The following is a 16,211-nucleotide window of genomic DNA, read 5'->3' on the forward strand; positions in this document are numbered from 1 at the left end:
CAAGTCCCGAGTCTCCATTCGTCGTCCTTATTCCGTCGCCTAGGTCGATGCCGAATATTCCGCTCCGTATATGCTTGAATGTTGTTAGTTTGTGTTGTTTAGGTGTGTAGCCGTACTGGGGCAACACTACCGAGTCTCGTGATGGGGCTGCCATCTTATAGTGCCGAGACTCACTACCTCCTTCCCGGTTAGTATACGACCTTAGTTTCCACCGGGGTTGGTTACCCGATCTCCGCTAAGGTTGCTCGTATTCCGGCTGGTACCACGAGGAGGTCGGGATCGGAGTGACTGGATAAGAGGCTAACGACCACTATGGGGTCTATATTCCGCATTATCCAGCCGTTTACCAACCAGCTTTTAATATATACGTTATTATTTTCCATGCGAAAATCTACGAAAAAAGACAAAAACGAAAAAAAAAAAATTTTCGGCCGATCTTCGGAAATTTCGTTGTTCGAATTTTCATTTCTTTTTCGTGCTAGAGGCATTAACTCAACTGGTACACTCATTTTTCGAGTTTTTCAAGCCAATCTCCAAGGGGGGTGACAAAAACTTTTGAAATTATTTGCAATGGCCTAAATTGGAGCGTAATTTTCCATCAACGTACAAAGGTACAATATTTTAAAAGGTTTTTAAACGAGAATGTCAAATCAAGTTTTTAAATGCAAAAGCCAAGTCAAGACAGCGTTTTACAATGAGTTTATCGAGGGTTAACTGGAACTCTAATAACTTGCAAATTGTGAGCATTAAGTTGATTTAACCATTATTGAAAAAATTGGATGAACTTTTTAACTGTGGCCTTTTATATTTAGCAATTTTCGAATAAATTATTTTGTAAATTCTGTAAACGAGGAACGAACAGTTTAAAACAATGTAATAATAATATTTTTAATTTCATGTGGTAATTCTGAGATGCCGAGTGAACAGTCAAAATTCATGGCAATTGTCGTTTTTTACAAATTGTATTACTTTCTGTTTATATTGGAAAAGGATCCCGTAAACAAAACGTGTTGCGTATAACGCTTGATTATTACAGATAATCAAGCGCCCCTTGCCAGAGTGTGGAGAGTAATATTTGTTTTGCGTTGAATATTCATGCAACCTCGTAAAAAAATCAACAGACTCATGTGGCACCGTTTTCTTTTTCCTCTAAAAACCACCCTATGCACCGAGTTCATATTTACAACCAGGCAAACGACCGCAACAGAAGCATGGTTTATGACATAAATGCACGCTGCAAAAATACATACATTCAGTCGAACCTTCGTGTCCTGACCGTTCGGTTCCACTCGGGAAACTTCGGTTTATGTTGGGCAAGCATATGATTTTGTGCATCTTCATGCTTTCTTTGCATACTGCACACCACACATACACCCCTGTCGGGGACTTCCCGCCTTCCCGCATCGTTTATGTTGTAGGCTGGCTGGCAGCCAGCAGCATATCATGTTTTGCGTTTTCGTTCTATCGTTCGCCCATTCCCGCTTGTGTCGTCATTCGGTGAAGACGTGCTTTTCTCTGTAGGTCTTCCGGTAATCAAATCCTGTCGTGCGGATAGCAGCGTGTGGTACCGATCCCTTGATATAAAACCACTTAACCACGTTCAGACGGACGGAAGCGGTGTCCACGTGCAGACCGGTGTGTGCCTTTTACCAGTGCGGGAGTAGAATTTTTTTCCCAGTGCCCCCGGAAGACCGAATGTGTGTAAATCAACAAGTGTCCATCCTTTGGAAAGGAAAGTGAGCGACTCGTCTTTTTGTGTGAAGTATGTGGATAATATTAGCTAAGAATATAGTGAAAGAGTGCTCCGCAGTTAGAGAAGTTAACTGCTGACCTAAGGATTATTTAGCGGCTAATTGAGATCGAAGATCGACTAATTGAACCTAATTGACTGTTTGTGGCGGAGTGACAACTGTGGGTGCGTGTTCTGTGAGGGTGTATTTTGGTATCGTTAACAGATAGTGGAATTGTTTTACTTGTCTCGAATAATGGCCGAAGAAAGTCTACATGTTCCTGATACTAATATCGATTTTCATATCGTTCAGTTGTTTGAACGATTGGAAACCCTTCGGAGGGAACCCGGTGCGTCTAAACTATCCAATTCCCTTCAGGGACGAGCAAGTATGCATAACGAACTTCGCAGTTTGGAATTTTGGAGGTAAGAAAACATTCTTCAACTTAGTAACGTACGTATGAATAGTCCTGGCACAAAACTTTTATCAGTCCGCTAGGATGTTTACTCAAGATTGGGACGATCAAATGTTAACGAGCTCCCCGTGGATGGGCTTATTTGTTTGCGCGTCACCGGCGCGCCGTCCGTTGTTGGTGCCAATTTCTTCTTTCGTTCTTCGAGACGTGCAATGAGCTAGCTGGCTTCTGCTCCGGACATATCAAATTGAAAAATATTACCGAGAAATCAAAATGTCAACAGGCGACGCGGGACGCAAATAAAAATAACTTCTCCGATTGATGAGCACATAGCGTGAATTTAGTTCTATATGTGACTGGATATGCCGGTATAGGTTAGAATAAGAAGATTTAATATTGAAATTTATTTAATGTTGATCTAGTGAGCTCTATATATTTAATGATTATTGCGTTTGATGGGAAATGATCACATAAAAGACGTCCTGCGGTGTATGTTATATATAGAAATGAACCAATTAGTTTCGCAATTGCAAATTGTGCATTCTGATCTATTTCTATTATTCCTGGTTTGGCAATGCTCATTCAAAATAATATGAGGAAGGACACTTCTGTTCTGTTTGCCGAATTTTTAATAAATTCAATTCCCTCAAAAAATATTTATTAAGTATCATAAAGTATCAAAGTAGGTATATCATTATAATTTGCATTTGAATAACCGGAAAATTACACTAAACAAAAATAATCTTCAAACAGTTTGAACTTGTTTGTAATGAACTGGATCATAGTTGCCAGTGACGTCAATCCAATTAATGGAACCTAAATTAAAAATGCCACTTTCAGTGTCAACCTGCAGTGACAAAAATGTAAATTTCATAATCTAACCGTCAAGAACAATATTCCTTCAAACCCATCAACGCAACGTGAAGTACCATCCAAACTTTGGCAGGCCTAATTGAATTGTACACAGCACTCACTTCTTTCGCTCTTATCCTGTTCCAGATCGATAACCTCCGAGTGCTTGGCATCGTTTTTCTATGTGTTCATCGTCTGCGGAGCAGCGGCCGGAGCCGGGGTCGGGGCCAGCGTGTCGTCTGTCCTGCTAGCAACGGCGCTCTCGTCCGGATTCGCTGTCACTGCACTGACCCAGTGCTTCCTGCACGTCTCAGGTAAGTGAACTAGAATATCTAACCAGATTGCGACCCTGCTGCCTGTTAAAAAGTAATTAGCCCCTGACCCGACATGCGAGACACGTCTGCGGACCATAAAACAGGGGAAATCCGTTATAAATCATAGCGCTTATCCTAGAGGATGCTGGTTTTACCAGAATATCCTTCGCCGTTACGGGGCTGATTCACATCCATCAGCAGGAAACAGCGTAATTTCTCATCCTAAAAGGTACGGTTTCGGATGGATTTTCCCCCGACAATAAATAACTTCTCTTTGCGCTGTAAAACGACAGTGTGGGTATTCCATAATTTTAATTGTCTTCGTGATAGTAATTGTTGCCGAGAAAATGCACTCCGCGAGACACTTTACCGGTTTTGAACGTTGTTCAATTATCCTTCCATTAAACGGGAGTTTCTACTCCCAACAACCTGCGATGCACTAACAAAAGAAATTTTGTTGTATGCAATTCTGTTCGCTCAATTACCATGCCATTCGACCGGTTTTTTGATAAGGGAAGAAACTTTCCAACAGCACCGAGAGATGGACGAGTTCGTAAGAAACTTGACGGCAGCTGCAAATTTCGTTGTTTTCGTGCAATAACAACATAACTCTTGAAGTACCACATGGAAACGAAAGCAATGATACTTTCTTTGTACTCAGAGTATGGAACCGGACATTGGGCTTAGTTAGATCTTAAATGTCATCTATTTTTCGGTTTCTTATTACAATTTTTACTCGAATGTTCACTATGTTCAAATTTCGGAATTATTTCCAAAAGGAACTTTTCCCAAAATGGGTCCAACACCTTCGAAGCGGTGCAATTCCGGTGCCTTTCGTGTTATTGTTTGAGAAACTGCCAAAGATGGGGTTCACGAACCCTGCAATTATGCTCGGGACCTACCTCGTTCGCAAATACTTGTAAGCCCACTGAACTTGCTCCGAACGGCATGTCAATGATATGTACAGAGTGTATATACAGAGAAAATTTTTACGTCGTTCGTTATCATTCTGAAGAAACCGGCACCGGAGGAGGGAGTCATTATCATAATTGTCGCTCGTCATCGCATGCTGTCGGAATACATTACCTAGAAGCCATCGAAACTGAACCAAACTTTCAATAACATCCGAGGTGAATTAATTCAACCAAACTTGTATGCCAACTCAAATCATTCGCAATAACTCCCAATAAATGGTATGGTGACTAAGTTTAAAGGCTAAAAAAATGAAAAGCAGCTGTCTCCGCATTAGACAGTTTGCTTCTGGACATTTTCAACACTCAACACAAATGAACGGGAAGAACTAGATGATAAGCCTTCAATTTTGTGTGCTCTGTTTGAACACGGTTTTTCCTCGCGCCAATCGCTTCCTTTGACACTTCTTCGGTCATTTCGTGCGCCTTCATTTTACGGTGGATTAGTGTCTTTTCGCCCCAGCTGATGGCTGCTTCAGATTAGCCCATGGCTAGAAAGCTGACGACAGGGAGAGGCTCTTAACCCCGAGATGATTGGCATCTTAAAGCTTGGAGATGTGTGTTTTGAAAAGAAAAATCTAAAAGCTTTATCGTGATTCGGGGTGTTCTTTCGCGCTTTCTTGCCGTCAAAACTGTAAAGGGAAAAAGAGTTTTCCTCAGAGAAAGTATATGAATTCATAGTTTCTAACACCACCATTAAATAAAACGTCAACATATCTATGTATGTACAGCATGCCATGCATTTGACAATTGTTAGGATAGCGAAAACGAATAATTTGATTAGGGTTTATTGCTAATTCCCATCGTAGTAAGGAAAGCCACTTCAATTTTCATTCGTCACATGAATTCTAACGAAGAATCCAAAAATTCTTGGGCTGATTTGACTCAAGCACACTTACCTTCCGATCCGTGAAGTTTAATTTCACTAAAAAGCGGTTATTATACACTGACTGAAACAAGGATCATGGTGACTGTTACCATACTAGAGTTTAAAACTAAGAGGACACACCAGTGAATTTTAAAAGAAAAGATTTCAAAATTACTACACGTTGCTTTCGGCGTTACCCCGTTGCATAACAAAAATATCAGAATCTTTGTCAAAATTACTAGACATTACCATGAAAGGTGGTAAATTCAACTTGAGAACATGTTGCTTGTACAAGAATCTTGGTAAATTTGAATAGCCTTTCATGATACTTACAAAAAGCAAGCGTTTTCTGCAGAATGGAGGGAGCTACCATAGTTTTTGTTTCAGTGTAGGCATTTTACTGAAATTAAGCAGCTGACTTCATTTCTTAAATTCGTCATACTTAGAGGCGATTGCATCAAAGTGTAAAATCTTTCAAATAAAACAACAACAAATCTGACATACCGTTTTAAAATCCTTCCTTCAAAATTTTTCATCGTCCGAACCAAAAACCACAACAATGCATGCGCCAAGGGGTTCCCAGTAAGGCATATAGGTGCGTAGTAATCATAAATTGTTTTTGTAATATTTCATGCCTTAATTACGTAATTAAAGTTTTTCAATACAGACGGTATATAAAGTAGGGTTTATTTCTAATACCCGTCGTAGTAAGTAAAGCTGTTCTAATTTTCATCATTTGTTGGATGGATTTAATGAATACTCCAAAAGTTCTTGTGCTGATTTAACTAAAACACACTTACCTTCCGATCCGTGAACTTTGAAATCACTGAAAAGCGATTATTAAAGCATATTATTGAAATTACGCAACTGACTTTATTTCTTAAATTCGTCGTACCGTTTTAAAATCCGTCCATCAAAATTTTTCATCGTCCGAACTAAAAATCACAACAATGTTTACGAAACTAACGCGCATGTATTTGTGTGGGACGGCATGACAAATGTTATTCTGCAAAATTTCTGCAGGTCAGGCAAGTTTTCCTGGCTGCAGAATAACGACAATGCCTTGCGTGAGTTATTTTTATTTATGAATGACGGAAATTAAAATGATTAATCGACATTTTCTTCGTCGTCGCACGAAAAAAATGTAGGAAATTTGGCTGGTAGGACTTTTTTAATGATAAAAAGCATTTAAATAGATCTCAACTCACTTTGATTGATCGCGTATGATAGACAACAAACTAAAATATTAGGGAATAACTAGTTTTGCATTGTGCTGCTGATATTTTTAATAATTTGTGTTGGATAGGACCGGAATAGACAATTACGACGAAGCAGCAACATACCCCAGGTACAGACGCGCAGAGAGAAAAACTGCCTAATTATGGTAAAACATTTTATTTATTTTATTTAAGTAGTTTTGGCAACCAGTCAGGATTGGATCGATGCGAGGTATGTACCGGGGAGCTTGACGAATTACGTCGTAAATTTTGCATCACAAATAAGTTAATCGAAATTTTTAAAGCATTATTGATAATAAGCTTAACAATAAACTAAAATCTGGTATCCCTGGTTATCAAAAATTACTAGTAATTAGAGGTAATCAAGTGCTCAATGATAACTTTTTTCAAAGGTGCGTTGTTCTCACAGCTGTTGAAAGCCCCTTGTCATGTACACACACGGAAAGTGATGCCAAGTTGTTAACCTCATGGTTTCCTAGATTTTTTATTGTTAATTTTCTGGTCTAACTGCAGTTAAATAATATTTTCTATTTTTATGAATCAACATGCGCTAAAATCAACTAATTAAAGTAAAATAATTTTTGATTACTGTAAAATAGTTTTTGACTTTCACATCTCTAATAACTCTGTAAATAAAGTGGAAGTTTTATTTCACATAATTTGCTGATAGCTAAACTGGCAGCAAGGGTGGCTACATAATTGTTTTGATCGAAGTAACAAATAGTGACAAAAGAAACGTTAAACACGTTAATATCATTGGAATTATGGACTCAATAGTGAGGCGAGATTGTGGAAAAACATGCGTTTTATTAGGTCAGAAGAAAATTTTGATACCAAATGGTGATTTTAGGTGTTTTTTGTAATGTTGTTCAAATGAAATGTTTGCCTTTGCTGTTAGGACAATCGACATTTTTTCTTCGTCACATGAAAACGGCGGTTGCTAAGAATTCTTTAATGAAAAAAAAGCATTTTAATAGGTTTCAGTCCACTTTTATTGATCGCGCATAATGGCCAATTAACTAAAATATTAAGGAATAACTAATTTTATATTATGTGTCATAAAAAACGTGGATATTTGTAATGATTTCTATTGGATAGAGCGGGAATGAGTCATTGCGACGAAGCAACAACCCAGTAAACAATTTGGTTTGTATATTTCGGTTGCAACTGAGAGATACGAAATCGCATCCGCACGAAAAAGATATATTTCACACCACATAAGAACATATTAGTACAAAAGTGGAGGCAATATACGTGCAAAAATTTTGATAATTCTATCTTGCATTCTATACAATAATTTTTGGAACACGCAACTTAATAATCCTCAATATACGATTAAGATATAACTAAATGTTACAATCATCTATACTGCTTTACAATTCACAGCCATAAGTTGTATATGACGACACGCACGACCGCAAAACAACTTATTGTACACTTCGCCTTGACATACTCTAATCATTATGCAATTCCAATGTAAAATTGACGTCCATACGACTTAATGTGCACTTTCTATTACGATTACGAGTTTTATCATGAAAACACGGACATGAATCGGAACATGGAATATACAGACCCTTGCCCAGCAGGGTAACCTGGCTCAACTTGCAAGGAAAGCTAACCACCTGAAGCTTGAAATCCTGGGGCTTAGCAAGGTCCGTTGGCCGGGTACTGGTGAACACAAGACATCGTCAGTCTTGCTCTATACTGGCATACGAGGTGAAAATACTCGACAGAGAGAGGAGTTGGTTTTCTACTGAGCCCTAGACACCTGCGGCCCTTGGCCAGATTTGGAAAACGGATTAGAAACTTTACTGCAATTCAGTGCCATGCGCCAACAGACGCTGCCGCCCTGCAAGAGAAAGAGATTTCCTTCAGCCAAAGGGGGGAATTCAAATTCATTTGGGCGACTTCAACGCGAAAATGGGCACCTTAAACGCGACCTGGGACGCCATGGCTTAGGAGAGATGAACGTAAACGAGGAGCTATTTGCAGAACTTTGTGGTGACGAGAACACGGTGACTGGAGAATCGCTCATCGCCCACAGACCAGCATATACAATCACGTGAGTTTTCCGCGACGGCCATGCAGAAAACCAAATTGACCAAATCTGCATCAGCTGAAAGTGGAGAAGGAGCCTTCTTGATATACGCAACAAACGCAACGCCGATATTGCATCCAACTATCACCTTGACCTCGCTGAGATACGCTTAGGCCCCGTATAGAGTACACGCGACAGCGACGCGACACGACTTCGCTCACATTCGTTTAAATACGCAGCCCTGCTTCCGACGAAAAAGTGCTGCGTATTTAAACGAATGGGAGCGAAGTCACTTCGCGTTTACTCTGACGGTACCTTTACACGTGTCCAGCGACAGTAGGAGAAAGTTGAGTGTCGTTACGAGATCCGCCGATTAGAGAGTGAAAAGAGCCTTTGTCGAACAACTTGAATCTCGGAATAACCACTTGGTGGAACCGTCGAAGAGCGAAACACCAGTATCACGAAGACCTTCACGACCCATGATTAAATCCTCGGCAAAGTGCCCAACGGGCGCAGGAAGTGGATTCTGGATGAAACTTGGAGGATGATCGACGAGCGCGAACCAGAGCGGCTAAGACAGCTACCCGTCAACGATACACCGAACTGCAGAGGGCTGTTACACGAGCTGGTAGACGAGACAAGAGAGCTTGGACTAACTCACCAGCCGACGAGGGAAAAATCGCCGCCGCCAATAACGATTTCCGTTTGTTGTTCGATATTTCTCGTCACCTTAGCGGTACCAGGATGAATACTGCAATGCTGCTAAAGGGCAGAGCTAGTCAGTTACTGACTGACCGAACAGAACAGCTTACCCGATGGACTGACCATTTTAAACAACTTCTCGAGTCTCAAATGTTAGAGATCTACAGCAGCGCATGACTCCAAAAGTTCGTCGTAACAATTGCGTCAACTCTGAGGCGCCACCACTGGATGAAATTGAAGCAGCCATCAAAAGTATGAAATCCAATAGAGCGCCAGGATTGACTGCATTCCAGCCGAGATGCTCAAAGCTGACCCATCTTTCTCAGTCCAAATGATGCATTAGCTATTCAGCAATATATGGGAAAGCGCAACTTTTCCGGTGAATTGAATGTAGGGCATATTGGTAAAAGTCCCTAAAAAAGATGACCTAACTGAATGCGGTAACTAGCGTGACATCACGTTGCTCTGTATTACTCCGAAAGCAGTCTGTAATGTCTTCCTTAACCAGGAGTAGATCGACGCTACTCTCCGGCGGCCGCAACCGAACTTCCGTGCTGGCCGATCATTTCCTCATCACAACGCTCCTCATTATATTGGAGTAGATCAACGAATTCCAGGACTCTCTTCTGCAGGTGTTCATTGACTTTGTAAAGGCATTTGACCAACTCAACTACGAAAGCACCTGGGGCGCACTTTGGTGCAGAGGAGTTCCAGATAATCTAATCCATCTCATCCAGGCCCAGTATGAGGCAAGGTGTTGCACAGTGGCATCTTGTCTGACCCCATAAGGGTTACTGCTAGTGTGAGATAGCGCTGCTGTTTCTCAACGTTATGAATGAGATATTAATTGGAGTGATCGACAGTAGACCAAATCTAGGATTGCCTTGGAATCCTCTAACGATGGAGCAGCATCACCTCGACCTAGCCGACGGCATTGTCTTGCTCGCACAATACCGAATCGATATACAGAGCAAGTCAGATAATCACACTTTATGCGCCTGGTGGTCTGACAACTGGATATCCAACGAAGAACTCCATCGTCGATATCATCATCAGCCGATAGCAACAGAAATTCGAGAACGTAGGTGGAAGTGTGATTGGTGGAAGTGTATGGGACACACCTTGAGGGAGGCAGCAAACGAGATCTGCAGAGAAGCACTCGATTGAAATCCACAAGGAGAGCGTAGAAGAGGCAAACTCAGAGGCTCATGGCGGCGCAGCTTAGCCAGCAACATCTGGGCTGTTGACGAGAACCTGTCCTGCCAACAGGCGAAAGACATAGCGGGTAATCGTCGGAAGTGGAGATCTTTGATTTCATCCCTGTGTTCTGCCGGATCAGTGGACCAATGTACACATAAATAAGTAAACTATAGTGATAACATTTGTTATTGAACCTCTTTTAATGTTAAATTCTTATTAATGATTTATACAAATCAGGCGGATAATTCCATCCTTCCATCTTCCGGTAGCGGTTAGACAAGCCGGTACAGCTTCGAGGTACAATACTGGTCTAAAACACAAGTTGTCGTATGTTCGAATCTCGGCTGGGCGGTGCTGCTATAACCCGTAGGATAGTTGCACTAGCCTTGTAATTGTCCTGTACTCCAACAACTGGCTGCGAAGTCTGTCGATAAAGACGAATCAAGTCTTGAAGCTTTATACTTAAAGCTCTGTTATGGCGTTGGCACCTTTTCCACGTTTGTCGCACCAATTGCTTTCTCCGCCGCCTTGGTCCTCTGCCTAGGCGCCAGTGAGATGTTCGTCGAAACGCCTATTTCACCTTTTGGGCACCTCACAATCGGCTGTCAAGATACTGCCTTTCTTATCCCGACAAATTTCAGCTCGCGGCATCCATCACGCCTTTGTGCATTGCATCTCTTTCTTTAAAAAATTACACGCTGTCTATATCAAAGAGCACATTCAATATCGTGAAACAAGACTGTCAATTGTCACAAAAAAATATACAGCCCAAACATTGGCCCATCAAAATTGCTAATCGTTTTATTTTCGTATCTTCAACAGGGGCTCACATCAACCCGGCGGTAACGATTTCGCTGGCAGTAACCCGCATGATATCACCACTTCGAGCTATCCTCTACACGGTGGCACAGTGCGGAGGATCAATAGCGGGTGCTGCCCTACTATATGGGTGAGTATCACTATTTTTTGAATGTATATTAAGGTCTTGTAACTGTACCGGTTCATAAGAAAAAAATTCGTTGTAAGGCGCCGATTAAATACGAAAGACTAAAAAGAAAACCGTGATTTCATAAGACATATAAGGACAGTAACCGTTTTTGACAGATTTATACTGACTTACACCTGTCTTGTAACGCTTTAGTACAACTTCCAGCATACTTTTAGCCTTCGTTTTGTTTTGTCCGTGTATGAAATTCTGCACTTACTTGACTAAGGTAAACGGTGTACCGCCGAAAAGCCACGAAAACAGAACAGAACAGAACACAAGCAAAGATCAAAGAACTTTGCTGCCTACTGCAAGGCTCTTGCGGCCCAAGACAAGGGCACCAAAGCGCCAGATTTCAACAGATTGGGAACGGGGCTACGAAAATAGGCCTAATTTCCAAACCAATGCCCTCGGACCATCAAAAGCCAGCCGGCGGGCAAACGAGTTGAAGAAAATTTATGCCTTTGATGGCAACAAGCTGAAACTAAATTGGTGGGCAGGTGATACCGAACCGAAACCCGAGTGCCTGCTCTGTACTTCGTCCGCGCGGAGACGAGTTCGGGTCGCTGTTTTTTTTCGCAATGGCCCCAAGCGACGAAATAGTGCGCGGGACGTGTGCGGTCCCCGTGTGTTTCGAAGAAACTTTGGTGGTGGAAAAATTACAGACCACTTTTATGCGGAGCTCCAGGGCAATTCTTGTGTTTGGCTGCAGAGACGACCAGAACAAAAATTCCGACGTACCTACCTACCTACGGTTTCGGTTAAAGGGGCAAAAGGAAAATACCGTCATAACATTATAGCAATGACTGAACGTTAAGACAAAAACAGCAACAGGGTGGTCGGAATCGATCTAAATATATGACTTTCAGCAGCTTTGCTTTTGTGATATTAGACGGTTGTACACAGTAAATATGTACGACGAAATTGTCTGAGCCTCGCTAGTAGGTTGCTCCTATAGGATTTCTTTCAAGCACGTTCCACGTGCTACGGTAAGCTTCGTACTAGATTTCAAAGCAAACTTCTCCGGGCGAGCAAAAAAAAATCCAGTTTCATCCAATTTTGTAGATTGGTTTACCAACAACAACACCTGACACCGCCAGTAGAAATTGTACCTCGTTAAGTAAATCACAATGGTGAAAAAGCCATGCACCCAGACCCGCAATCCGAACGCAGCCAACCAGAAATCATCACCAACCGAGGCGACTGAAGCGTGTGGCTCTTGTGTGCCCACCCGGCCAGCACGAACTCGGATTGCATTACAATGAGTCCAGTTCCGCGTGTCTTTGGATAGGAACCCACCTTCCGCCTCGCAGGAGCAGGTGTTCATAGTCGTCATCGTCTCGGTCTTTTAACCCACCACGTCTGCCGCTGCGGCTGATGATGGTAGGGGTGTGATTATTATAGTGGTCGCAGCGGACTTGAAGATAATTCAAAAGTCAACAACACACAACACATTGGTTGCTGGTTATCAGCTATGCTGACGATGACTCAGTCCGGAGAATGTTTACAAATTCAGCACTTCTCGAGCCGTGCGATCCACAGACCCCACGCGTGCACATTCGTCGTAAATTGTCGCTTGTTTTGATTTCGAGTTTCGGTTATTCCTTTGCTTGCGGCGTGCCAGGATGTGGTGAGCAATTAACGTTAAGTTCAGTTAATGAAGATTAATAGATTACCTCCGTGTGAGAGGTGCTCATTTTGATGTCGCCACGGATGCTGCGTCACGAAATGTGTGACACTTCGTGGTGATCTTAACGGCTCATTTCGACGTCAGCGAACAGCCAGCGAGAATTACTGTCAACGTTTGTTTTGATGGCCAGGAATTAGTAGACCTCTTAAAATTTTGTTTTGAAATTGAGTTCTTCTAAGCACATCAGAGCGCATTTCCAGGCGCTGCAAAAACGATCGTAAATCATGGACCCGTGGGAGCCCTAATTAGTCGATAGCTGCCATTATCATAAGCTGTTAGCGTTACGATCGGTTCGCGTGATCGCACCGAAATGCATTCCTCCTGCTATTTATATTGGGCAAGTTCAGCTCGAATTGCTTAACGTCGCCCAGAACTGTACTTCTCGCTGCAACGAAACAAGGTACAGATGCCTGTTGCACCCTCCCGAAAGCAACAGTTGTCGTTTTTTCTCCGAAAGCAGACCCACGCAGATGCATTCATTTTCTCGCCTTTTTCTGCATCAAAACGAAATCAGAACAAATCTTTTTCCTAGTCCTCTTTTTTACGATCCGTCCGTATTCAGCAGGTCAATTTTTCGTCTATTTTTCGAACGGTTGTTCGTAGCGACTGTAAAAACCAGCGCAGCTTGCATAGCAGCGTAAGTATAGATATTTGGAACGATCCTCCAGAGGAGCTGCAGGATAAAAACTTGTGTTAAGGAATTTAGGAGCAGCAGCTGCCGTTCGGTGATCTTGTCGAATACCATCAAAAGGAGCTGAGGATATTTTTTTCTTGAATCCATCAAATCGGCTGATGACTGCCACCCGGCAATTATTTTTTTCTTACGGAGTTTCGCTTAACCCGTTAGAGCCTGGTTGTTGTGCTTTCAGGGCGGTGTCAGAAGTTAACTGTAGGATTACTCTTTCAAATATTGTTGATTTAGACTTTCATAATGGTGAACGTAATGTAATCCCTTAAGTTCAGAAACTTTGAAAAAAGTACTTTTGGAATAACTTTATTTTTTTATAAATTGTTATAAAATTCAAATCATGATGTGTATTGCTGAATGCAAGAAAAATTTTACCATAAAATGTGCGTAATTGCTCATCAAAATGCTATTTGCAATGGATCAGTGAAGAAAACTAGTGCTGAAGAGATAACAACTTGCTTCTGGCGCTCTGTATATGGGCGAATTATTGTGCACTAGCGCCAGAAGTAAACTGTTGTAATTTCAAAACCAAATTAACTGTATTGATCCATTAGTTGTTGAAGTCATAAGAAATAATTTTTGATCTAATGTACATTTATTTAAAACTTTCAGAATAATCTAAAAAGTGGCATCGAGGATTTGTTCGATGTATCTAAAGTTTTGTCCGTGTTCTTTTCGGAAGATTCAATTGCTTTGTTTTGATAGTTGTGATAGTTTATATTACATAATACCAAACCGTTCAATTTCGTTCGAATCTCAATCCTTGCGAGCAGGTCACAAAAGGGTTAAGGCTGCATGCAACACGTGTGTCCAAGCTTGCCGATCGGAGGCCTTGCCAGTTCGGAGTCTTTGATTCTTGACTTTGGGTTGTAGCTGTTTTTTTTTGCTTTTCGTATGATAATTTCATTTTCCCTTCGCTGTTCAACTTATTAATGGCCCGGTGCGCTGTTGCTTCTCCTGCTGCTGCGGTGCGTACGGGTTAAATTAGGTTTCGTACGTACGGACAACGCCAGGTGCAAACTGATGTCGATCGAAGTCGATGGCAGTCTACTGCGAGCACGCAATCATTTATACACACACACATACACACGCAGAGAAAGACTTGTTGGCCGGGAGATTTTATATAATAAGAAATTAATCAGTGACAGTTGGCCGGGATCAAGCGTGACTTGAATTGCGTTGCGTTTCAGCGCTTGCATCGTCTGCCCAGGTTCGAAAGAGTGATTTAATCCCATCGGATATTTATGTGTTGAATCTTGGCTCGTTGGTCCAGCTGCTACGTGAGCGCCCTTTCTCCTTTACCGATTCCGCAATCGAGTGACATGACGGATTTCATTTTCCACACTTTTACTGAGAGGAATCCTTACCTGAATGCACTAGGTACGATTTATTCTATTTGTTTATCGGGCGCTATTCATCATTCATGCGCAAGTCCGAATCGGAACTTTCTCACAAAAGAAGACAAAATCGCACTTTTGTTCTCAGGCAATCCAATTCTTCATGAACGGAACACAAAGGAAGATATGGAACTGGGAACATCTGCGCGGGTCCATCGGCTGTTGTACTTCGAGCTACCGAACTCTGTACGTACTTACAGAGCGCGCAGTCCTATTTCTACGATTCTTTGTGCCTTCACAAATTTATGCTGTCTGGATGCTGAGAACAGCATGAGAAACAAACGATCATAAGTGTGCGCTGTCGTTCCCGAGGAAGATGGTTCTTCTGCTCGTTTTCTCGCCTAAAAGAGCATTTTCCTCGGTAACCACCTCCGCCAGCAGCATCTTCCGTAGAGCGAAATCTTCACGGGCTCCTTGGCGGGAATGGAAAAAGCTTGACGGCTGGGCAATGCATCAAAAGGAACTGAACAATGTGTGTTTTTTCCTGTTTCGGTTCTCAAGCTTTACCATCGTTTCTGACGGACAACCAGCCTATCGTTCCGTAGCCTTCGCACATTCACAGTAAGGATCGCGACAGAATAGCGCAGATGGTGTGTACGCGTTTAATCTGCAGTCTCTGCTGTGGTGGTTCGAACGCATCGTCGCGTTCTAGCGGATAAAGATTTACCACAAATTCGGTTTCCTGTTCTACTTGGCAAACATGCCAACATGGATGGATCTGGGATTCGTGTTCAAAACAGAGAAAAACCGCAAGCGCCTGTTGAGATATGGGCACTTTAGAATCATATGGTGTGGTTATAATTTGCATTACGTTCTTCGTGCTGAGAAATCTTATGAAAACCATCTTTAACAATGCAACATCGATTGGTTATTCTAGTTTAACTTTTTTATTCTTCCCACGGAACTTTACCGGCAACCCGTACGATGGCCCTTTCGAATTGAACCACTTTCCATTACGTATCATAAAACCGATTGCAATAATTGTGAACTTGGTCTGTGTCCCACTCTACCGGTGCACGTCAATTATTCATTTCGAAAACTAAAGCCAACAAAGCGGTGACGTTTTTAAGTGCTGCATTCCACTAGTAAAAGTTTGCCCTAAATTGTCCGAGCATTCGGT

General features: G+C 41.9%; 1 protein-coding gene across 1 annotated transcript in view; it reads left to right on the forward strand.

The window, feature by feature from the left end:
* The first annotated feature begins 1,985 nt into the window (after positions 1-1,985).
* The window catches only part of LOC128742999 (neurogenic protein big brain), a 39,355-nt gene continuing 25,129 nt past the window's right edge, over positions 1,986-16,211 (forward strand). The window contains exons 1-3 of the mRNA XM_053839499.1: positions 1,986-2,155; positions 3,145-3,311; positions 11,154-11,280. Coding sequence (XP_053695474.1) covers positions 1,986-2,155; positions 3,145-3,311; positions 11,154-11,280 — 464 coding nt within the window. The remainder of the gene's footprint in view (positions 2,156-3,144; positions 3,312-11,153; positions 11,281-16,211) is intronic.

Source organism: Sabethes cyaneus, chromosome 3 (genome assembly GCF_943734655.1).
Source record: "Sabethes cyaneus chromosome 3, idSabCyanKW18_F2, whole genome shotgun sequence".
Classification (NCBI taxonomy): domain Eukaryota; kingdom Metazoa; phylum Arthropoda; class Insecta; order Diptera; family Culicidae; genus Sabethes; species Sabethes cyaneus.